General features: G+C 39.6%; 1 protein-coding gene across 3 annotated transcripts in view; it reads left to right on the top strand.

Annotated features, from left to right (window-relative positions):
• LOC131351758 (src substrate protein p85-like) overlaps positions 1 to 22,498 on the top strand; it is a 30,290-nt gene extending 7,792 nt beyond the window's left edge. The window contains exons 3-17 of one of the 3 annotated variants that reach the window (XM_058387295.1): positions 7,225 to 7,298; positions 7,974 to 8,103; positions 11,655 to 11,765; positions 12,250 to 12,304; positions 14,116 to 14,226; positions 14,523 to 14,633; positions 14,984 to 15,094; positions 16,350 to 16,460; positions 17,491 to 17,546; positions 17,636 to 17,705; positions 18,836 to 18,984; positions 19,318 to 19,383; positions 19,665 to 19,791; positions 19,972 to 20,040; positions 20,694 to 22,498. In XM_058387295.1, coding sequence (XP_058243278.1) covers positions 7,225 to 7,298; positions 7,974 to 8,103; positions 11,655 to 11,765; positions 12,250 to 12,304; positions 14,116 to 14,226; positions 14,523 to 14,633; positions 14,984 to 15,094; positions 16,350 to 16,460; positions 17,491 to 17,546; positions 17,636 to 17,705; positions 18,836 to 18,984; positions 19,318 to 19,383; positions 19,665 to 19,791; positions 19,972 to 20,040; positions 20,694 to 20,830 — 1,488 coding nt within the window. In that variant the 3' untranslated portion in view covers positions 20,831 to 22,498. The remainder of the gene's footprint in view (positions 1 to 7,224; positions 7,299 to 7,973; positions 8,104 to 11,654; positions 11,766 to 12,249; positions 12,305 to 14,115; positions 14,227 to 14,522; positions 14,634 to 14,983; positions 15,095 to 16,349; positions 16,461 to 17,490; positions 17,547 to 17,635; positions 17,706 to 18,835; positions 18,985 to 19,317; positions 19,384 to 19,664; positions 19,792 to 19,971; positions 20,041 to 20,693) is intronic. The other 2 variants (XM_058387296.1, XM_058387297.1) reach the window with 2 other exon arrangements.
• Positions 22,499 to 25,377: the final 2,879 nt, after the last annotated feature.

A 25,377-nucleotide genomic window follows, 5' to 3' on the forward strand; every position in this document is an offset into this window, starting at 1 on the left:
CTCTAGCTTTACTCGGTGCTCTAGCTTTACTCAGTGCTCTAGCTTTACTCAGTGCTCTAGCTTTACTCAGTGCTCTAGCTTTACTCGGTGCTCTAGTTTTACTCAGGTCTCTAGCTTTACTCAGGTCTCTAGCTTTACTCAGTTCTCTAGTTTTACTCAGTTTTCTACCTTTAGTCAGTGCTCTAGCTTTACTCGGTGCTCTAGCTTTACTCGGTGCTCTAGCTTTACTCGGTGCTCTAGCTTTACTCGGTGCTCTAGCTTTACTCGGTGCTCTAGTTTTACTCGGTGCTCTAGCTTTACTCGGTGCTCTAGTTTTACTCGGTTCTCTAGCTTTACTCGGTTCTCTAGCTTTACTCAGTTCTCTAGCTTTACTCAGTTCTCTAGCTTTACTCAGTTCTCTAGTTTTACTCAGTTTTCTACCTTTAGTCAGTGCTCTAGCTTTACTCAGTGCTCTAGCTTTACTCAGTTCTCTAGCTTTACTCGGTGCTCTAGCTTTACTCGGTGCTCTAGCTTTACTCGGTGCTCTAGTTTTACTCGGTGCTCTAGTTTTACTCGGTGCTCTAGCTTTACTCAGTTCTCTAGTTTTACTCAGTGCTCTACCTTTAGTCAGTGCTCTAGCTTTACTCAGTTCTCTAGCTTTACTCAGTTCTCTAGTTTTACTCAGTTTTCTACCTTTAGTCAGTGCTCTAGCTTTACTCAGTGCTCTAGCTTTACTCGGTGCTCTAGCTTTACTCGGTGCTCTAGTTTTACTCAGGTCTCTAGCTTTACTCAGGTCTCTAGCTTTACTCAGTGCTCTAGTTTTACTTAGTTCTCTAGCTTTACTCAGTTCTCTAGCTTTACTCAGTTCTCTAGTTTTACTCAGTTTTCTACCTTTAGTCAGTGCTCTAGTTTTACTCAGTTCTCTAGTTTTACTCAGTTCTCTAGCTTTACTCAGTTCTCTAGCTTTACTCAGTTCTCTAGCTTTAGTCAATTCTCTAGCTTTAGTCAGTTCTCTAGCTTTACTCAGTTCTCTAGCTTTAGTCAATTCTTTTGCTTTACTCAGTTCTCTAGCTTTAGTCAATTCTCTAGCTTTACTCGGTGCTCTAGCTTTACTCGGTGCTCTAGTTTTAGTCAGTTCTCTAGCTTTAGTCAGTGCTCTAGCTTTAGTCAGTTCTGTAGCTTTACTCAGTTCTCTAGCTTTAGTCAGTGCTCTAGCTTTACTCAGTGCTCTAGCTTTACTCAGTTCTCTAGCTTTACTCAGTTCTCTAGCTTTAGTCAATTCTCTAGCTTTACTCAGTTCTCTAGCTTTACTCAGTTCTCTAGCTTTAGTCAATTCTCTAGCTTTACTCAGTTCTCTAGCTTTAGTCAATTCTCTAGCTTTACTCAGTTCTCTAGCTTTAGTCAATTCTTTTGCTTTACTCAGTTCTCTAGCTTTAGTCAATTCTCTAGCTTTACTCGGTGCTCTAGCTTTACTCGGTGCTCTAGTTTTACTCAGGTCTCTAGCTTTACTCAGGTCTCTAGTTTTACTCAGGTCTCTAGCTTTACTCAGGTCTCTAGCTTTACTCAGTTTTCTACCTTTAGTCAATTCTCTAGTTTTACTCAGTTCTCTAGTTTTACTCAGTTCTCTAGCTTTACTCAGTGCTCTAGTTTTACTCAGTTCTCTAGCTTTACTCAGTTCTCTAGTTTTACTCAGTTTTCTACCTTTACTCAGTGCTCTAGTTTTACTCAGTGCTCTAGCTTTACTCAGTGCTCTAGCTTTAGTCAATTCTCTAGCTTTACTCAGTTCTCTAGCTTTAGTCAATTCTTTTGCTTTACTCAGTTCTCTAGCTTTAGTCAATTCTCTAGCTTTACTCGGTGCTCTAGCTTTACTCGGTGCTCTAGTTTTAGTCAGTTCTCTAGCTTTAGTTAGTGCTCTAGCTTTAGTCAGTTCTGTAGCTTTACTCAGTTCTCTAGCTTTAGTCAGTTCTCTAGCTTTAGTCAATTCTCTAGCTTTAGTCAGTCCTCTAGCTTTAGTCAATTCTCTAGCTTTAGTCAGTGCTCTAGCTTTACTCAATTCTCTAGCTTTACTCAATTCTCTAGCTTTACTCAGTTCTCTAGCTTTACTCAATTCTCTAGCTTTAGTCAATTCTCTAGCTTTACTCAGTTCTCTAGCTTTACTCAGTTCTCTAGCTTTAGTCAATTCTTTTGCTTTACTCAGTTCTCTAGCTTTAGTCAATTCTCTAGCTTTACTCGGTGCTCTAGCTTTACTCGGTGCTCTAGTTTTAGTCAATTCTCTAGCTTTACTCAGTTCTCTAGCTTTACTCAGTTCTCTAGCTTTACTCAGTTCTCTAGCTTTAGTCAATTCTCTAGCTTTAGTCAGTGCTCTAGCTTTAGTCAATTCTCTAGCTTTACTCAGTGCTCTAGCTTTACTCAGTTCTCTAGCTTTACTCAGTTCTCTAGCTTTACTCAGTGCTCTAGTTTTACGCAGTTCTCTAGCTTTACTCAGTTCTCTAGCTTTTCTCAGTTCTCTAGCTTTACTCGGTGCTCTAGTTTTAGTCAGTTCTCTAGTTTTAGTCAATTCTCTAGCTTTACTCAGTTTTCTACCTTTAGTCGGTGCTCTAGCTTTACTCGGTGCTCTAGTTTTAGTCAGTTCTCTAGCTTTAGTCAATTCTCTAGCTTTACTCAGTTCTCTAGCTTTACTCGGTGCTCTAGCTTTACTCGGTGCTCTAGCTTTAGTCAGTGCTCTAGCTTTACTCAATTCTCTAGCTTTACTCAATTCTCTAGCTTTACTCAATTCTCTAGCTTTACTCAGTTCTCTAGCTGTAGTCAATTCTCTAGCTTTAGTCAGTGCTCTAGCTTTAGTCAGTTCTCTAGCTTTAGTCAGTGCTCTAGCTTTACTCAATTCTCTAGCTTTACTCAATTCTCTAGCTTTACTCAATTCTCTAGCTTTACTCAGTTCTCTAGCTTTACTCAGTTCTCTAGCTGTAGTCAATTCTCTAGCTTTAGTCAGTGCTCTAGCTTTACTCGGTGCTCTAGTTTTAGTCAGTTCTCTAGCTTTAGTCAATTCTCTAGCTTTACTCAGGTCTCTAGTTTTACTTAGTTCTCTAGCTTTACTCAGTTCTCTAGTTTTACTCAGTTTTCTACCTTTAGTCAATTCTCTAGTTTTACTCAGTTCTCTAGTTTTCCTCAGTTCTCTAGCTTTAGTCAGTGCTCTAGCTTTAGTCAACTCTCTAGCTTTAGTCAATTCTCTAGCTTTAGTCAACTCTCTAGCTTTAGTCAATTCTCTAGCTTTAGTCAATTCTCTAGCTTTAGTCAATCCTCTAGCTTTAGTCAGTCCTCTAGCTTTAGTCAGTCCTCTAGCTTTAGTCAATCCTCTAGCTTTAGTCAATCCTCTAGCTTTAGTCAACTCTCTAGCTTTAGTCAATTCTCTAGCTTTAGTCAATTCTCTAGCTTTAGTCAATCCTCTAGCTTTAGTCAATCCTCTAGCTTTAGTCAATCCTCTAGCTTTAGTCAGTCCTCTAGCTTTAGTCAATTCTCTAGCTTTACTCAGTGCTCTAGCTTTACTCGGTGCTCTAGCTTTACTCAGTTCTCTAGCTTTACTCAGTTCTCTAGCTTTACTCAGTTCTCTAGTTTTAGTCAATTCTCTAGCTTTACTCAGTTTTCTACCTTTAGTCAGTGCTCTAGCTTTAGTCAATCCTCTAGCTTTAGTCAATCCTCTAGCTTTAGTCAATCCTCTAGCTTTAGTCAATCCTCTAGCTTTAGTCAGTGCTCTAGCTTTAGTCAACTCTCTAGCTTTAGTCAATTCTCTAGCTTTACTCAGTGCTCTAGCTTTAGTCAATCCTCTAGCTTTAGTCAATTCTCTAGCTTTAGTCAATTCTCTAGCTTTACTCAGTTTTCTACCTTTAGTCAGTGCTCTAGCTTTACTCAGTTTTCTACCTTTAGTCAGTGCTCTAGCTTTAGTCAGTCCTCTAGCTTTAGTCAATCCTCTAGCTTTAGTCAATTCTCTAGCTTTACTCAGTGCTCTAGCTTTACTCAGTTCTCTAGCTTTAGTCAATCCTCTAGCTTTAGTCAATCCTCTAGCTTTAGTCAATCCTCTAGCTTTAGTCAATCCTCTAGCTTTACTCGGTGCTCTAGCTTTACTCGGTGCTCTAGCTTTAGTCGCTGCTCTAGCTTTAGTCAATTCTCTAGCTTTAGTCAGTGCTCTAGCTTTAGTCAATTCTCTAGCTTTACTCGGTGCTCTAGCTTCACTCAGTTCTCTAGCATGTTTTTGTGCATGTGTAAGAGTGAATCTTTGGTCACATCTGAGGACTGCTTTAAATCTAAAAGCTGCTTTCAGGTTAGTCATTTTTGTTTTATTTTTATTTAATCACTAGACTTGAATCATGTGACTCTCTTTCTGACCCTGAGCTGAAAGAAAGTGGCTCATGTGGCGCACATGCTGTAACCATAGCAACTTTGCAGTCCTAGCTAGTGTAGGCTTACTAACTTAGTTTGGTTTCTGATGTCAGTTTCTTGTCATCAGTAATAAAGGCTCTGGTGAATAAGAGGTGGTTTCTTTTGCTGTAGAAACAGAAGTTGGTATTTTTAGAGATGATGATGTGGTGGAAAATTGGCTCGGAAATTTTTTTACATTCGTAAATCGGGGTCTGTCACAGCGCTATCGAATTCTCAATCCTGATTCAGTTGAATTAGTGCATATTGATTCGTTTTCACTAACAGCAGCTGTGACTGTAATGCCGGCTCTTTCTGGCACTTTCTATTGGAACTGCTCATTCACAGGGACTTGTATGGCGGACCACAAACTCTTAAAAAAAACAAACAGTATCAAGAATATCTTTAAGAATTTTTTTTTTAACACTGTCATAATGCAGGTGCTATAACTTGACTTCATGAACACCAGTTGATTTAAATGGAAATCCTTCAGGTGTCTGATAGTAAACTGGAGATGAAAAGAACATTTGACCTTTCAGCAAGACCCAAAGCACACCTCCAAATCAACAAAGTAATGGATTATCCAAATCAATGTTTTTGAACGATCAAGCCAGAGCCCAGACCTGAATCCAGCTAAATATGTGTTGGTGACATGAATAGGGCCATGCACAGGAGATCTGATGGCTATAGAATGTTTTTGCCAGTAAAAGTGGGAAAGTATTGTCAAGTCAAGATGCCATGTACCAGGCTGATAGACTCTTCCCTAAAACGACTGCTCCAGCAAAGTATTAGTTTAGGGGTGTGCAATATTATGCTACTAGAATCTAGGAAAGATTTAATCATAAAATAATCCGAAACATTTTAAGGAAAAAATGTAGTAGTTCTAGTAACTATATTATTTTTAAATTTCTAACATTTTTTCCTTAAAATTATTCAGATTCTTTTTCACATTGAGGTTCTGATATGATTTATTTCGATAAAAAAATTTTTCTATGTTACAATAACAGGCGTGTGTCGAATTTTTATATTCACGGTGAATGTAAAGAGACGCATCTGATCTCTGAATCTGAATTGTGCAGCTGGTAAGGTGAACGCAGACCAAAGGTCTTTACATTCAGAACATACATGCAGTGTCACTCTTTATATACCCAGTGCAGACATGCTTGGAGTCTGCTTCTGTAGTTTTGCTGTGAGATTAGTTTAGTCATCAACTAAGAGAAGTTTATAACATCCTGGTTTTTATCATCTAAACTGCATTTGTAGAGCATCACGTTTTCACCCAAACCGTTTCAGAATAATCCATATTTAAAATGAGAACTGTATAATCATCTGCTCACATACAGTGTTTGCTGTGAGAATCTGAAAGCTCTACGAGGTGGATGAAAACCACTTGTGTCTTCAAGATGGCTGCCGTTACTGTTTTTAGCTCCGCGCTAACATTATTGCCAAAGCAAATGTGGAATTAATTATCAAACGCTGCAGATAAGTGTGGCATGCAGTGTCAGAAGTCACGTTAGTAAGCAGGAGATGGTGAGCAGTGTGTGTTTCTGTTTATACAGGAACCATGTGTGTAATTGTGGCCTCTCCGTCTGGAAGAAGAGAAAAAAAATCTGGTGAAAAGCGTGTAATGATGTGACTGATCCTCAGCACTACATGATGATTCCTTATTCTGAAGCTGCACCACTGTAGTGTTTGTGTGTTAGTGTTTTGTGTGTTTGTGGAAATGTATTTAAACACATAGGGAGATTAATGTAGAAAGAAATTGTATTTGATTGCGTATCTTTTTTAAATAATAAAAATTATATATTATTATTATTTAATAGATATTTAATGATAGAAATAATACAATATTTAATTAAGAATATTATAAAAGAATATTATATAATCTATATCTAAAATATACAAAATATAAAATCTTCTCAATTGATTTATACACCGATCAGGCATAACATTATGAGCAGTGAGAGGTGAAGTGAATAACACTGTCTCATCATGGAACCTGTTAGTGATGGGATATATTATATTATATATAATATAGCAAGTGAACATTTTGTCCTCAAAGTTGATGTTAGAAGCAGGAAAAATGGGCAAGAGTAAGGATTTGAGCGAGTTTGACAAGGACCAAATTGTGATGGCTAGACGACTGGATCAGAGCATCTTCAAAACTGCAGCTCCTGTGGGGTGTTCCCAGTCTGCAGTGGTAAAAGTATCCTTTAAGTCCTGTAAGGTTTGAGGACCTTGCAACTTAGAGGACTTAAATGATCTGCTGCTAATATCTTGGTGCTAGGTACCACAGCACACCTTCAGGGATCTAGTGGAGGCCATGCCTCAACGGGTCAGGGATGTTTTGGCAGCAAAAGGGGGAACACCACAATATTAGGCAGGTGGTCATAATGTTATGCCTGTTTGGATTTTCATGTCATCTTTGTTTAGCATATCGCCAAAAGAACACCACATGCTGCATGGTGGTGGTAGCATCATGCAGTAGAGCTGCTTTTCTTCACTCAGAATTGGGGAGTTTATTAAGATGGAGGGAATCATGAGTGGCTGCAAATACCAGTCGATTTTTAGTTTAAAATCTTCAAGTGTCTGCTATTAAGCTGGAGATGAAAAGAGTTTTCACCTTTTAGCACAAAAAGTCACACATTCAAATCAGCAACAATGATTTTTTATTTTTTTGACCTAACCTGAAGATGTTTTGAGCCAGTCAGAGCCAGGTTATTTCTAGTGTCCTTCCTGTAGTCTCTGTAGTATTATAATTTGATTGATTGATTGATTTTATTTAATTACTTATTTATGTTTTTAAATGAGGCCCGTGTTTTTCTTTTTGTGCAGAATGATGTGTCTGAGAAAGAGCAGCGATGGGGAGCAAAAACAGTGGCAGGCTCTGGACATCAGGAGCACATCAAGTGAGTCAGAGTTTCAAAACAGTTGACACAGTTTTTCCTTTATTCCCCTTAATTTGATTTCTATCTGCGATAAATGAATATTTCCTTAAAAACTGTAACACTATCTCATTTGGTTTTGTTTTCTTTGTTTTCTTGTTCCTATTTTAAATATCATGGTCTTTTTAAGTTATCTTTTTATTTTTTTTAAATTTACATTAAAGTTTTGTTAAACTTTTTTGTATAATGTAATATTTGTTTTATTTTTAATGAATATATATATATATATATATATATATATATATATATATATATAATTTTTTTTTTAATTAATTTGTGTAATATCTTGTTTTTTAATATATATATAATTGTTTGTAATATCTCATAATTACATTTTAAATATCTTTGTTGAATTTATTTTTGCTACTGTTTAAAAATCTGTATTATAATTTTTTTTGTCACATTACACACGACATAAGCAATCCTTCATATCATATTGCTTAGACAAGTGAACAGAGCCAGGGTCTGGAGTTGGGTGTTAACAATGGATGATACCAGATGTGTGTTAGACGTGTGGAGCACAACCAGATTTCAGTTCCTCATGAGAGGATTTCATATCCTGCTCTAAGACTAATGCATCTGGTTCAGTAAATAATGTATATGTTTAAACATTTTAGTTTTTTTCCCTTGTTCCATCAGCATCCACAAGCTGCGTGAGACAGTGTCGTGTGAGCACAGTGATCTAAAACAGCGCGAGCTGGAGAACATGCCCAAAGCCTCACATGGCTATGGGGGAAAGTTTGGTGTTCAGGAGGACCGAATGGATAGGGTGAGAGCTGTGTGTCTCTTCACTACCTTTTTTCTCACCTGCTGTCATTCCTTCACTTCTCGTTTCGATCTTGTTCAGCCTGCTGTGAGGAAATCATTAGCTCACATCCTGATCATGATTAAGCTAATGCAGAATTGAACATATAATCAAGCATACTCTATGATATCCTGAGGAATTTTATATTATGACCACAGATGTTGCGCAGATTCAGGTCAAGACGTGTCGCACACTCATCCAAAGCCCTCTTTCATTCATGAATACGGCGATCGTAGAAAGTAATTACATATGTGTCTTCACTGCTAGGAGTTTAAAAGAAGAATCCAGTGATTTCAGTTTTGCCAACTGAAGCAGACAAGCACAAAAATACTCAAGTTGCATCAGCAATTTTTAAAAAGCTGCAGAAAAATCAAGGATTTTTGGCTAAAACAATTACAATTAATTTCAATTAATGTTTGCAGAAGTAAGTAAGAAAATGAAAAATGTGAATTGAAAATGACTAAAAATCTTTAAAAATAAGCCAACACTTTTTTTGCTTGTGTGCGTAATTCTTATTAAACAAAAGCTGTGCAAGTACTAAGGAAAACGAATTTCAAAAATAACGTCTGTAATTGTAAGATAAATCAGTATTATCAGCATCAGTTCAGAACACTTATTGGTCTACAGCATCCCATTATGAAATTATTAAATGATACACAACACTGTAAAGGTTGATTATGTGGCAGAACTTGCTGGAATGTTGGTTATTGGGGTGGTGGTAGCTCAAGTGGTTAAGGCTCTGGGTTGTTGATCAGAAGATTGGGGTTTAAGCCCCAGCACCGCAAAGCTGCCACCGTTGGGGCCTTGAGCAAGGTCCTTAACCCTATCCGCACAAGGGGCGCTGCATTACAGCTGACCCTGCGCTCTGACCCCAACCTCCAAGGATGGGATATGTGAAGAAAGAATTTCACTGTGCAGTAATATGTTTCAAAGAAAGGCAACTTAACTTAAAGGAAACTTGTTAAGCTCTTACAAATGACAGCGTCAGACACTCCTGTTTACTGTATGCACGTCCTGTTGCTCATTACCTTCTTGGTTTCCTGTATAAATGCCCCAGAACTTTTTTTTTTAAAACATGCAATCTATTTACGCAACATGGCATGAGCAAGGGTGCAGTTTTACTAAGTATCAGCATGGCTGTGAGTATCTACAGCCAACATTCCGTTTAACCACACGATGTCTTCGGTCATATTGCCTTCCTGTAAAAAAGAAATGCATATAGAGTAAGAGACATTTCCGACACATTATGACCTGTTAATTCTTGTTCTGCTAGCAGAAATAGATTCCGAAGAAGCGCATCTCCCTTTCAAGCATGCTGGCTATTTGGCTAGCTTGTTCAGATTGCTTTGTACATTCCTGTTAAAGGTGCATCTGGTAAAATCAGCATCCTTTCTTCCTTTTCTTATTCATCTGGCGGGATTTCTTGTCTTAAGTCTGAAGTTATATTCTTGAAAGCATTGTTTGTTGTGTTCATTGATGATGCAGCTAACTCTGACAAGCGAATGATGGAGTGAAACGTCCCAAGTGTGTTTACATGAATTATAGGCACTCTTGGAATTATGCTCAGCCTTTTTGTAGTGTGTGTTTAAGGTTAAAAATAGAGTCAATTTCATACCGAAACTCAGATGCGGCCAGTGTGGCTTGAAATGGGGTTTTGCTTCATGCAGCATGTGCTGTGTAAAAGTCATCACTACCCCTAATTCCATTTGGAGGCAGGATTTGTGTTCTGAAGCAAATTTCTCCCATTCACAAGACAGTAAAGACAGACATCTTCTGGGGCTCCATTTATTGGACAGATTGGAAGGAGCGCCACATGAGGCCTTTGTGTCTTCCCTTAGGAAGGCAATCCCATAATTCTGTAAGGCCATGGTGTCACTGGTATGTCTCGCTGGTTTGGCTGAAAATGGCTGCTGATGTGAGGTCTTTCTTTCCTTCGCTCTATGAAGCATGTTACATCAGCAGGCTCACTTTCTTCTTCTTTGTATACTAATAATGGGAGAATAAAAGTGTCTGAAAATACCCCAAATGAGTGTGAATGTCCACACACACAGCATGGATTCTGCAATTCAGTTCAGTTCAATACAGTTTTATTTATATAGCACTTTTAACAGACATTGTCACAAGCAGCGTTACGGATATACCTGGGGAAAACGGGCAAGTGTAAGGATTTGAGCGAGTTTGACAAGGGCCAAATTGTGATGGCTAGATGACTGGATCAGTGCATCTCCAAAACTACAGCTCTTGTGGGGTGTTCCTGGTCTGCAGTGGTCAGTATCTATCAAAAGTGGTCCAAGGAAGGAACAGTGGTGAACCGGTGACAGGGTCATGGACGGTCAAGGCTCATTGTTGCACATGAGGAGCAAAGGCTGGCCCGTGTGATCCGATCCAACAGACGAGCTACTGTTGCTCAAACCGCTGAAGAAGTTGATGCTGGTTCTGATAGAAAGGTGTCTGAATACACAGTGCCTGACGGGTCAGAACTGTTTTGACAGCAAAAGGGAGACCAACACAATATTAGGCAGGTGGTTATAATGTTATGCCTGATCGTTGTATATCAATTCCAAATATAAATTACAAATGCACCAAGTTATCCTTTTAATGAGCAAGCCAGAGGTGACCGTGGCAAGGAAAAACTTTCTGAGACACTATGAGGAAGAAACCTAAAAAGGAAACCCATTCTCGTCTAGGTGGCACTGCCTGATTCTCCATCTATAAATGTGTTTAAAAAAAGTGCACTTTTGTAACCTTGAGTGCAAAACTATTTACAGCAATTGCAGTCCAATGTGGAATAAATGCTAATCCAGGCTTAGCAGTGATTGTATATAGTGAATATCATTCTGCGCTGACCAGCACTCTCTGTAAATCACCGTCTTTGTTTAGAATTGGAGAGTAGATGAAAATTGGGGCCAGTGTGTGTGTAGTACAGACAACAGACGGGGCAGTGTGTCTCTCTCTGATACCCCCACACATTCAGAGACGAGACGATTCACACGGCTGGTGTACACAATGACTGAATTTAGAAACGCTTACAGAGGAAGAGGAAGTGTGCTATCTCATATACTGCTGTGATCGGGGTGGGGGTGAAGGTTGCTTTGAAATAGCATTCAGTGTTATATCGGTCGTAATGCTTTGCGGTACTATGATAAAAAGTGGTAATGCGGTAGCAGTTCTTGTAATTGTGACCAGTCTCACTTTGGATAACAGCTGCAGAAATAATGATGTTAGCCTGTGTTTGAAATTACACTGACTGAGTTAAACATTTTATCACCATCTAGTTTAACAAGCACTGAGAGCAACTTCGCACCTATTAGAGTAATGAACGAAACCGATGCTTGGACATGTAGCCTGAAATGTTTGGCATTTGCTCTGAGTACAGCGATAGTTTTTTGTTTTAGACTAAGAGCTAGTTCAATGAATTAGCTAGTTATCAGCTAATTCATTGAGTGGCTAAAAGCACCAAAACATCCACATTAACTCTTATAATTGTAATGAATGTTATGAACGTGTCGTTGCAGTCGGCTGTGGGTCACGAGTATCAGAGTAAACTGTCAAAGCACTGCTCCCAGACAGACACATCTAAAGGCTTTGGTGGGAAATTTGGAGTTCAGAGTGACCGTGTGGACCAGGTACACATTTCCTTCACATTTCAATATTAAAATCGATTCCATTGTTTGTTTGTTTTTTAATATTTATTCCTGCTCATAATTATAGGAATGCCTTTTACATAATGCCTGTCAAACGTTTTAGGAAATAAATTGTCTTGATTTCCGTCAATTTATTCTATGTTGTTGGAATAGGAAACAGAAAATAGACAGAAAATTTTTCATGCATTACTGTTTCATGAGCTTGAAATGTTACAGAAATATTTGTGGTACAGAAAATGGATGAATTGGATGGACATTATGAAGGCGGTTGCAAAGTCTCCAAACGGAAGAATTTATTTATCCAAGATTATTTATTTGTTTAGATGTAACTATTTATTGCCCCTTATAGTATTAAGGCATATTTGATTTACAGCATTTCTTTATGTTCTTAAGACTTTTGCTTTGTACGGTGCTGTATGCTTGTGGGAAGTTAATTTTACTTTATTTTGAATCCACCCTCAACCAGTCTGCAGTAGGGTTCGAGTATAATGCGAAAACAGAGAAACATGCCTCACAGAAAGGTGAGTCTCACTTCATTCCTCTTTTCACTCATTCCCTGCAGTGTGTGAGAGCTCGTTGCATTGTTCAGCTTCATGATCAACAAATTCTATACACACACATTTATGACTTACAGACAGGTGACAAATTAAAGGAAAAAACAGCTTAAAGTGTATTACTGAGGTAATGAGCCACTGCAAGCTCTCTCTGGAACTGGACCATTCCTCCAGATAATATTCCCTAGTGTTTTATCCAAGCTGGTCATTTTCGTACTCATTAAACCATTCAGTAAGCCATCATGCCGTGTGTAATGGGAACACTGACATCCTGCATACGATAGAAATGTTTCATCGTGCAGTGAAGCAGAACAGCCAGAAGAACAAGCAACTTCGTACTGGTTTGCAGTGACACTTCTGTCTGAGAGGACATGTGGACTCGGATCATGCCGGGAAAATAAATCCCCCTACAGCATAGCAGAGCTTCTGTTTTTTCCCTTTAATTTGTCAGCTGGCTATAATTTGTGTACGCAACTTCAGTGTACTGTCCTCTTGCTTCTCAGTTAAATGTAATAACTCGCTTCTTAATAACTGATGGTGTCATTCTGTACACAGTAACACAAGGACCCTCGGTTAAACAGTTGTATAAGGACAAAAATGAAACAATACCAATTAATGCTTATAGAACAAAATGCTGAGGTATTTATGTCTGTTATCTGTGTATAAAGGTAGCTGACAATTGCTTTATGCATCAGCTATATGTTCACTATGTGTTCATTTATAATGATAGTCATATTGGTTGTTGTAAACTGCCATACACACACAGATCAGGCATAACATTATGAGCAGTGAGAGGTGACGTGAATCGCCATCTCCTCATCATGGCACCTGTTAGTGGGTGGGATATATTAGGCAGCAAGTGAACATTTTGTCCTCAAAGTTCATGTGTTAGAAGCAGGAAAAATGGGCAAGTTTAAGGATTTGAGCGAGTTTGACAAGGGCCAGATTGTGATGGCTAGACGACTGGATCAGAGCGTCTCCAAAACTGCAGCTCTTGTGGGGTGTTCCTGGTCTGCAGTGGTCAGGGACTATCAAAAGTATCCTTTAAGTCCTGTAAGTATCCTCCATGGGCTCCACCTCACAACTTGGAGGACTTGAAGGATCTGCTGCTAATATCTTGGTGCCAGATACCACAGCACACCTTCAGAGATCTAGTGGAGTCCATGCCTTGATGGGTCAGGGCTGTTTTGGAGGCAGAATGTCACATCTGAACAAGCTTCAGCTGAGGCATGAGTGAAAAATCATGACGTTTTTGGTGTACACTTAATAAAATTCACTTAATCTGGAGAGCTAAACTAGCTTCCATAGTGTGAGCTATAATATACACTCATGCTTTGTGCCTTTGCTGCCTGATGGATAATTACATGAATGTGCACGTGTATCAGTGTGTAATAAAATGTACAGTGTGTGTGTGTCCGAAAGTGTGTATTTCTGAAAGTGTGTGTGTGTGTGTGTCTGGACCGGTCTAAATGTGTGTGAGTGTGCATGCCTGTGTGTGTGTTTGTGTGCTCTCTCAGCCTATATGATGAGCTGGTTGTTTGATGACACCATCGTGTTGTGTGTGTGTGTGTGTGTGTGTGTAATGGAAACCAGTGGTTGCATTTGGAAACCCTGAAGCGCACCGCTGCTCTTCCATCAGAGCCCTGTGTTTTAAACTTCGCTTGCTGCTCTGTAATTTCTGTTGCTTTTTTCCCCGCACAACCCCCGCGCTCGCCATGATTGGCTGCTGCGGTGTGTGTGTGTGTGTGTGTGTGTGTGTGCGCGCGTGTGTGTCCCAGATTACACCACTGGTTTTGGGGGTCAATATGGTGTTCAGACCGATCGTGTGGACCAGAGTGCTCTAGGCTTTGATTATCAGGGAAAAACAGAGAAACACGAATCCCAGAAAGGTTTGTTTTTACGTTATGATGCCGATTGCTAATTGTTTTCTTTTTTTGTTTTTTTCTTAGGAAGAAAAACTACTATTCTAAACTACTATCACTATTACAATGTTGAATTCTGTTTTTGTTTTTGTTGTTTGTGTAACTTGCATGCAGGTCATGATTAGCTCTGTTACGTAATTTCCTGACATTGGAGCTTGCTGTATACATGCACACAGAGAACTCCCAGTGGTGTGAACAGCATTCCTTTCCATTTTTTTTACGCTGTTTGCTTTACTGTTGTTTCTGTGTTTGTTTACCTACAGATTACGCTAAAGGATTTGGTGGGAAGTATGGAGTGGAAACCGATAAAGTGGACAAAAGTGCAGTGGGCTTTGAGTATCAGGGCAAAACGGAGAAACATGAGTCACAGAAAGGTTTGTGATGCACATAATATTCCCAAACCTACTGTACACTCCAGAACAAGTTTAGCAGCAACATATCTAACCTTTGCCATACCTTTTATTATCAGCTGTGGCTAAAGGTTGTTCCTCTGACTCTGTGTGCCTAGTGCTGTAGCTTTCACTGTGCTTCATCTCAACATAGTGCCTCCCCTTGATTTTTTTTTTTATTACATTTCCATGCTGTTTCCTTTCCTCACTCACCTGTGCCTTAACCCTGATAATACTTTATAATCCAATGACTTCCGCAAGTCTTCATTTAATGATCCTGTTTCAGCTTTCTTCATCATTCCTATGTTTGAAATCTGATTTGATATGCTCCCCAGACTACGTGAAGGGCTTTGGAGGGAAGTTTGGAGTGCAGACGGACCGGGTGGATAAATCCGCTGTTGGCTGGGACCATCAGGAGAAACTGCAGCTTCATGAGTCTCAGAAAGGTAACACACACATGTTTCTGAAAGAAAGGAAACCGTACTGAAGGCCAGAACGTGAAACGTAGGAATGTGAAATATAAGCATGCTGGTGTTTTTCCCCTGTATTACTGAGTGTTTGTGTATGAAGGTGAAATGACCTTGTTGTTAGGTTTATGACTCTTGACCACAACCTTTATGTCAAAATGGTGATTCCTTGTGTGTTCTGTTCCATCTGTTAATGACTGGCCACATCAGCTTGGTTTTACAATGGGCAAATTTTCCTTACTGGATTTTGTTTTTGTTTTTTGTCTGTTATTTATTTATTTATTTATTTGTATTGATTTTTTTTTAAATTTCATGGTATGTATTTATTTATTTATTTATTAGCTTGGCTTTACAATGGGCAAATTTTTCTTACTGGATTTTGTTTTTTGTCTTTTTTATTTATTTCATAGTATTTATTTATTTATTTTATTTATTTATTTTTTTTATTTGTGTTTAACTCGAAGAAATAATGTCTTGACTCTTATCCTGGCAAATAAAATTCAGTCCTCTTCTTAAAAAAGATCCATTGGATTCCTAAATAGCTCACACTGGACCACTAGTGAGTTAATATTATAATGTTATGAACTTGCATATAAATATCAGCTATTGTACTAATTGTTATAACTACCTGACCTTGTATCATGTCATTGTTGTAGTTTTTGATGAGATGCCAGTAAAGTGTATGCTGAATATATGAATGTGTTGTAAGGAATAAAACTGCTGTGACAGGAAAATAATCCAGCAGGATGGTGAGAGGAGCAGACATTACAATCCCAGAACTGTTGTATTTTCCCCCTCCATATATGTATGAGTATGTCATTCCACTTTATAGCAGGCTAATTGGCTGGTAATGACCCATTTTTCTCAGCGCTTCCCTAATTTGAAGTGATGTTTAAGCAAATATTAAACTCCGCCCGTGTTCGTTTGATTGCTTTGTGTGCAAATGTTTTAAGACTCCAGGGTGTCCTCAGGTCTTCAGTCTTCTACCACAAACATTCCAGTTTGAATGATTCAAAGGTTTTTATTTCACATCTGAATTGACGCTGACCCCAACTGATTCATACCTGCAGACACTGATGGAATATGGGTTTATTTACATGTCGCTGCTTTAATGTTGGTGTTTCAGCTGTTGCCTGCCGTGTCCTCCTGGGGAACTTGGTTTCTTTTTTTCTGGTCGGTGTCCTGTCTGTCTTGTCATCTTGCCATGTGTCTATGTGTTTGTGTGTCTTTGCAGATTATAAGCGTGGGTTTGGAGGGAAATACGGGGTGGAGGTTGAGAAGCAGGATCAGTGCGCGCTTGGCTATGACCACAAAGAGAGTCTGGCTAAGCACGAGTCTCAACAAGGCATAAGTCTTCGTCCTCTTTACTCCCCAACCCTTCTGAGCTGCTGTCTCTTGTGCTGAGACACGCCCACTTTGTTGTGTAGAAACATGCAGGCTTATGAGTAGTCTACTTTTCAAAAGTCAAGCTTCCTGATTGCTGAGTGACAGATGTCCGTGGTCAAAAAGGGCGGAGCTTGGGTTCAAATCAATCTATTAAGCTTGATTTAACATGATTTTTAATATACACCATGAAATGCTTTAACATCAGAGGTTCTCAAAGTGAAATCTGTAAAGAACAGCCAGCATATCTACTTGGATCCACTTCCAGTGGAAAGGTCAGAAATGAAACGTATAACCACACCATTCTGTAGCTATGAGTAAGTGTGCTTTTATACAACAGTTCAATAAACAATAATTTAATATCGACTTTTTTGACAAAAAATGACCAAACCTTCTGTTTGTTTTTGAATATTACATGGGGAACGAAGATGAGTGGAGTGATGCACACAGTGAAACCTCCCAGTCTGGCTGTAGGAAATATAGACACTCCAGTTGGAACACCAGTTAACCAATCAAATATTAATAGACTGGAAGAAACTGTTGTATAAAATATATTGCCTTAGCTGCTTAATGCTGATTGGAACAAACACTTCATGTCAATTCCTGTGCCCAAGATTGTGATTGGTTCATCAAGTTTAACTTGAGCAATGCCCTTATTGACATTAGGATGTGCTTTACAAGACCCTTGCGCTATAATGTCCCTGATTCTTCTGTGTGCATGCTCAGCCTTAGACACACACTACGCACACTGTCTGTTGCTTTGCCTAGAGCAACACTCGGCCCTGTATGACTGCTGCAGAACTTGTCAATGATGAACGTGGCTGCTGAGAATGACGGTCTCCTCGTACCCTTGCGCGTGTTGCTCTTCCTTGTCTTTCCTCGATGCTTCTCTGCATCACTCACTTTATTATCGCAGGAATGTGCCATGAACCTGATCTTCAATTTCCTAATGATTTTCTTCTCCCACTTTTTTTTTTTTTTGATGGCTCTAGATTACTCCAAAGGGTTTGGAGGGAAATACGGAGTGCAGAAGGACCGAATGGACAAGGTGAATCCTGCTCTTATAATCCGCTTCCAAGATAAGTGCATCTGAGCTATGAGCTGATGACCAAAATGTTTGTGTGGGTGTGTCTTCAGAGTGCAGGAACGTTTGAGGATGTTGAGAAACCCATCACTACTTACCAGAAGACCAAACCAGTTGAAGCAGGTATGAGGACTGTAACTGCTTAGTGAAGCTTATGACACATTTGTTTTTACTTTGTTTCTTGACATCTTTGTTTTAAACCACTGTGTTTTTTTTTTTAATTGTCTCCTACCCTCACGTTAACCTTCAGCATCTGTCTGCAAATATCAAGAAAATTGAAAATTAAAACATATATATATATAATTCAGAGACCCTGACCAGAATACGAGTAGATAGATGAATGTGTGCAGTAAAAAAGTGAGTGTAAAAAAAAAAAGTGAATGTGTGCAGTAAGAAAGTGTAGCATAGCTGTTTTCAGAGACTTTCCGTGTTAATGAATGTGGGATCGCTGCACCTGTGCGCCTCTGTGTCTCACACTCGTTCACAACCAGGTTGATTTGTCAGTATTTTTATATAGACCTGACTACATGATTACTGACACTTGTGGGTGTATCAAAATAGATGTTTTTATTACAATTGATGAATTTAGCATTTCGTTCACTCCGGATCTAATGCACTTGCACTGTTTGAACAGCAGAGGTCCCAGTTTGTACAAAACCCATATTTGAAATTCCAGTTCAAATTTTGTCACATACACAATTATACACAGTGTGACCAGCAGCGAAATGCTTTACTCACTGTCCATGTTAGAAAAATAGTCAAAATAAAAAATATTAAAAAAAAGGATTTTAACTTCACTGATTTTTTCATCATTTAAATTTTTATTCTAAACTATTCTGAAAATTATGAAGCCAGTGTTATGAATTAAATCAAAGAGTTTGTTTTGACACTAAAAAAAAAACCATTTGTGGCTTATTAATGATTAGATCTGTATGTTTAAGACTAAGCGAGTGACAAAAAAAAATTAAGTACATAGATAATCAAATATCTCACCAGTGTGGTAATAATTATTGAAGTCACACTTGAAGAAAAAACCCCTCCAACAAAAAAAGTGGATGGATGGATGGATGGATGGATGGATAGATAGACTGATGGATAGACAGACAGCAGTTGATGTTGCAGCACAGCCAGTCATCATCCAGAGATACAGGATCCAGCTAAAGCCATTAAGAGCTGTGAACACCATATACAGTGTATTGTTCTGTTTTCTGCATCATTATCCTCTGAGAGTGTACGTATGTGACTGGTTTCAGCCGGCAGAGGAACGGGAAGCATCAAGGCTCGGTTTGAGAATCTGGCCAAGCAGAACGAGGAAGAGGACAAGAAACGGGCGCAGGAGGAGAGAACCAGGCGACAAGCCAAGGAGAAGCAGGAGCAAGAGGAAGCTCGAAGAAAGGCAGAGGTCTGTCTGTGTGTGTGCGTGTCTGTCTCTCTCTTTGTGTGTGTCTGTGTCTTTCTGTCTGTCTGTGAGTCTCTGTCTCTGTATGTCTGTCTGTGTGTCTGAGTGTGTGTGTGTTCGTTTTTTTTAATGTTTTCTAATTAGATGTTTTCACTCAGTTATAACAGTTCACTAACCAAAGATTCCCTCACCCCTGTTCCTTGTTTTTTTATTTTTTTTTTATTTTTAGAGCATTTAATGAGTGTTTAAACAAAAAATATTAAGGTGAGCTAGATTGCGTGTCTGTGTGTGTTTTGTTCCTGCATGTCTAATCATGTGATCCATGGTTCTCTTTAGGATATCGCCAAAGCTAAAGACCTTTCCCCTCAGCCCAGCCCCACCTCCACCACTCAGACCTACCAGGTAAGTCTTGTAAAGTGTGAAAACGTTTCAGCTTTATTACACGACTTAGAGTGCCTGTGACTTGGGGCTTTCCTTGTTTGTTAATATGGGTGTGATTTTTAGGCTGCTTGGTTTCAGCTGCTACTCCTCGAAGCACACACACATTTACACCTAGGAGCAATGTAGCTGTTACCTGCTGTAGCACCATCACACCCAGTACTCCATACATTTCTGTAAAACATTGCCTGCATGTGTATTTTTTGATGAGCAGTTGTTGATTTTATTTATTTTTATTCATCCAGTATCGGACTCATGATATCCACCAGAAGGAAGAGGAGCCCGAGGAGCCCGTGTATGAGGTAGAGGCGAGCTCGAAGGAGGAGGACCTTTACCAGAACCCAGACCAGGATGACCAGTACCAGGCCTCAGGTAACCTCCACAAACCCTTACAGGACACCAGAGACTCGTGATCCAACATCACACATTTATTTCACTATATGCTAACGTTTCTGTTATTAGATCAGGGAAATTGTGGTGTGTTGAATTTGTACGTGGAGATGATATCATTTTTAAGACTTTCGTTATTCCTTTGTTGTATTGTGTGTGTAGACACTCAGTCTTATGATTATGGCGAGGACCTGGGAGTGACTGCTGTGGCTCTTTATGATTATCAAGCTGGTGAGTAAAACAATGGACAGTCCTAAATATTTCATTAAAATATGTCTCTTAACCCCAGGCGTAGTTGATCAGACATGTCTGATATCTGATAATTGCTTCTTTAATTTTGCACTGTGCTTTCAGTCATATTTCTTACCTTCATCATTATTTTACTATGTGACTGTTGCCATGTTGATGACTTCAGATCTTTTTGAAACCTGCAACATCACTGATAAGTGGCACAGATTTTACGCTCAAGGTTCATGCTGGTATAAGAAATGGAAGAGAGTGTGACCTTTAAATCTGGCTCACACAGCAGTCCACCATCTGCACACTGGTTTTTATCTGTGTATACTCTATCTGTATACAGTTCATCATCCCTTGTACAGATTAACATGGTCTAGTGAACTCTTCCCCAGGATGAGGGGACAGTGATATTCCCAAACCCTGGCTTGTTATCATCACCTGACCTGCTTTATGTCACTTAACATTAAACTGTGATACAAAAAAAATGGTGTTCAAAGCTAGAATTGTTTCAGTATCTGATATTCAGTCCAGTATTTTATCATACTTTGCTGACCTTAACAGACACAAGGAATGCTGCACTTTATTTGTTTGTTTATTTCTACATTGAGATTTTACAATGCATATCTGTCCGATTTTCATGTTCACAGCTGGTGACGACGAGATCTCCTTCGACCCCGACGACATCATCACCAACATTGAGATGATTGACGAGGGCTGGTGGAGGGGCGTGTGCAGAGGGGCTTACGGACTTTTCCCAGCCAATTACGTTGAAGTCCGGCAGTAAGCCCCGCCCATCAGCCGTGCCCGCCTCCCTGGAGGAGAGGGGATCTCCTTTGCACATCTTTCCATTCGTATTCCTTCATTTTTCCTTCGCCTCTTCGCAGTGCTTTAGGCATTCTCAGGTCTTTCTCCTCTCTTCCTACTTTAGCCCTTCTTTTCACTTTGCCCCAGAATAAGCCATGCTGTGTCACTCTTCCATGAGCAAAAGCTTCCTTCATTTATCACACTTTCCTCTCCCTCTACTATTGTAGTCCATAATGATACAGACATGCAACATGAGAGATCTACAGAGTTCAAATCTTGGCTTGGGGTTTAATCGATTGTGTACGTGAGAGTGAAATGTAAGCATGTAAAGAGGCTAGGACTTGTATCTGGTGGTGGAAAAAGGAAAGGGTTGGTGGAAGATTTGGTGATAAACCAAAGAATGATGTATTTGCATGTATTGGAAAGGGAATGCTGTACATTTTTGGATGGAGAGGCAAATGTATAGATTTGAATTCCTGCCAAAAGTACTTTACGTTAATGCAATCCAAAATCATTCTAATTATTTACACTTTTCATGGGTTTGGACTTTATGGATTTGCACCCACTTTGCATGTAGTTTTGCCAGTTTAGAGCTGCAACTTGTGCATTGTGGTGTTTCAGCTCTGCTCTCTCTCTCTCTCTCTCTCTCTCATTTTTTTCCCTTTTTCTTTTTACATTTTACACATTAACAGCGCCAAATTTACAAATATAATTATGACATCATGCGATTACAAAAAGCACTATGCTTACATTGATCTATACCATTTTATTTTGACTGGTATATTTTTCTGTTTAGCTTGAGACACTCTGCAGATCCTTTCACGTGATGTGAATCTGTAGCTTCTTACCTTGACATGCATTGGCAACACTAATAGAAAATAAATAAATGTAAAATGTGACCAAAAGCTATAACACTAAAATGTACTAGAACATACTGGCATACAGTAACTAAACTTCTGCCAGTTAGTTGAGTTTAGTTCTTTCTGTCCAACTGTTATGGCAGGAAGTGACTTTAAAAAAAAACAACAAAAAAACAACTATTTTGCTTTGTGAAATATGTATCGAGTCTGAGCAGGAGGATAAATGTAGAGAAGAAATCATCGTGCGTCCTGGGCATGCAGTGTTTTGGGTTTTTTTTTTTTTTTGGTTCTTGTCGATGTACTTGTGGTTTGTAACTCAGAGCCACTGCATTGTTTTCTTCCTGACCAACACAATATTGAAAATTTTATGTCTGAGTCTGCTGGATTGAGTGCACTTTTGGCATGGAGTTGGCCTATTCATGGCTGCGTCCCAGAAGTGAAACCTGAACAGATTAACGACCATCAAGATATCTTGGTGTAACAGGTTTCTAGCATTTGGGACATCCTGAAGATAAGAATGCATGAATTCCAGTGTTTGGAACAGAGCTGATATAGATATATAGCTTGATCTTATAACAGAACTATTCTGGTGCAGTAGGATTTTAATTCATTAACGACGCATCCATGGCAAAGTAGCAACAGCTTAATTGTTTGGGTTTGGGGTTTTATAAAAAGTGACCTTCTCAGATCTATTATTTTTATCTGTATCTTGCTGGCTTATCTCTCATTACATGCCTGTTTTTTTTGTATGAAATGAAATTTCAGTTAATAAAACATGAATAGTTGAATTGCCCGGTTGTTGTTTCTTCCTTTTCCGTTTACGTGTACTTGATGTACACTATATTGCCAAAGGTTTTGGGATGTCTGCCTTTACATGCACATGAATGTAATATGGAGTTGGCCCACCCTTTGCAGTTATAACAGCTTCAACTCTTCTAGGAAGGCTTTCCACAAGGTTTAGGAGTGTGTTTATGGGACGTTTTGTCCATTCCCCTAGAAGCACATTTGTGAGGTCAGGCACCGATGTTGGACGAGAAGGCCTGGCTCGAAGTCTCCACTCTAATTCATCCCTAAGGTGTTCTATCAGGTTGAGGTCAGGACTCTGTGCAGGCCAGTCAAGTTCCTCCACACCAAACTCACTCATCCGTGTCTTTATGGACCTTGCTTTGTACACTGGTGTGTAGTCATGTTGGAACAGGAAGGGGTCATCCCCAAACTGTTCCCACAAAGTTGGGTCCATGAAATTGTCCAAAATGTCTTGGTATGCTGAAGCATTCAGAGTTCCTTTCACTGGAACTAAGGAGCCGAGTCCAACCCCTGAAAAACAACACCGGAGTTCAATGATTTGGAGGGGTGTCCCAAAACTTTTGGCAATGTAGTTTAAAAAAAACAAGGTTAATTGAAAAAGCTTCATTGTTTTTCTCTTCTCAGTTCCTTTATCAACATTTTTGAGTAGTTGTTTTTTTCCCCACAAACTATATATTGTCAATTACCAAGCCTTTAACTGATCTAAATACATGCTACTTTGCAGCTCCTTGTTTTGGAGTCGAGTCTGGCCTAAAAAATATGTAGTCACAAAACCCTAGGTTCGGCGATGACTGACCAACACAATGAGAGATTAGAATCAACAAATTGGAAACAGACGTATGTGGCCCAGGTTGCGAGACTGTATAATGCTGAGGCTTGCACTTTTTCAATCATCTTTCTATATATATAATATCCAGACGGGGATGTTGAAGACCTACCACTTGAGCTGACGCTTTCAAATCGGGTTTCGACAGCTATAGGCACGTTTGGTTCTGGCTGTCAGTCACTTATGATGGCTAGCTGTGACATCCAGTGTATAAAAGATTGGCTTTTTGGTAGGGCTGAAAGGTGCACTTTCTTTCTTGCATGGCACCTGTTATGGCAGGGTTTGCTATTTTACAGTGCATAGACTTTATAAACACCTTTTAGGGAGAATTCAGACAGACCTCAGCCCTCATTCTATTGAACACTGAACATAGATATTGATACCAAGATATGAGTTGCTCCAGTGCGTAAATCTTGATCCCTGTGGAAGGAAACTGTTCGAAAGCTCACTCCTTGTGGAAGGGAACCTGGACAGGGTTACAGTATGACACCTTGAGGACACCACTCCCTGGTTTTGCTTTCTAGTGCCTACAGCAGACCCACCTTCATCACACTAAATTAATGTTTAGTGTGATGGAAGGCATCGAGTAGACCACGTCTACTCCATGGGGTACACACCAAAGTCCTCTGTTTCATTGTCATGACCAAAATACTGTACATGTTGCTATGTTTGGCCTTCCTCTCTCTTATTCCTGTCTTTTGGGAATGCTAGGACTAATTATAGCAGGTCTGTAATCCCCCTAGGACTGCAACAACTGTGGCCATTCCAGACATGGGGTATTATCCTGTGACTGGACCACACACGCCCCAGAATGAAATGCATACATGACTTTGTGAAAGTAGGCCATGTATTCACTTACTGGTATTGCAGGGGCGTTGCTAATATGAATCTGGTTGGAAGCAGTGCCAATGTAAAAATAGATAACCACCATAGACGCTTCCCTTACAGGGTATTCTTCCTTTGCAATGCAGACGTTACCATCCTGGTCACAGAGCCTACATGTGGCCCCAAGATTGTTTTACAAAACCCTGATTCCCACTGTTGCTATCACTAATAGTTAAGAAACATCTTGGAGGCTTTCATCCCCAAACAAATCTGATCTTCAAATAGCCAGTGAGATTTCAGCCAGGTTGAACACTGGCCAGGCATAACATTATGACCACCTGCCTAATATTGTGTTGGTCCCCCTTTTGCTGCCAAAACAGCCCTGACCCGTCATGTTCTGTGTATTCTGACACCTTTCTATCAGAACCAGCATTAACTTCTTCAGCAGTTTGAGCAACAGTAGCTCATCTGTTGGATCGGATCACACGGGCCAGCTTTCGCTCCCCACGTACTTCAATGAGCCTTGACCGTCCATGACCCTGTCACCGGTTCACCACTGTTCCTTCCTTGGACCACTTTTGATAGATACTGACCACTGCAGACCGGGAAGACCCCACAAGAGCTGCAGTTTTGGAGATGCACTGATCCAGTCATCTAGCCATCACAATTTGGCCCTTGTCAAACTCGCTCAAATACTTACACTTGCCCATTTTTCCTGCTTCTAACACATGAACTTTGAGGACAAAATGTTCACTTGCTGCCTAATATATCCCACCCACTAACAGGTGCCATGATGAGGAGATCATCAGTGTTCACCTAACCTGTCAGTGCTCATAATGTTATGCTTGATCTGTGTACACCGGTTTGTCATGCTCTTAAACTTTACATTCATGCCAACTCTAACTAGCTGGTAAACGTGGCCGAACTTCTGTTTTGTTCTCCAAAAACCTTTTACCTTTTAGCACCAAGTGCTGTTCAAACATCTGAATGACATTCCAGAGATCATATAATTGCGCTCAGCACCCTCCAGTCTGCTAACATAACCTCGTCCTCAAAAATAGGGGTTAATCAGTGAATACTCACATAAAGTCATAAATGCTATATTTATTTTTTTTATAGTTAGTTTTGGTTCCCATACATGAAACATTTTGGGCCAGGGGGGGAAAAAAGCAGTCGCTGGAGTTGATCTTTTTGACATTTTAATAATAA

The sequence above is a fragment of the Hemibagrus wyckioides genome, linkage group LG04, assembly GCF_019097595.1.
Source record: "Hemibagrus wyckioides isolate EC202008001 linkage group LG04, SWU_Hwy_1.0, whole genome shotgun sequence".
Lineage (NCBI taxonomy): Eukaryota > Metazoa > Chordata > Actinopteri > Siluriformes > Bagridae > Hemibagrus > Hemibagrus wyckioides.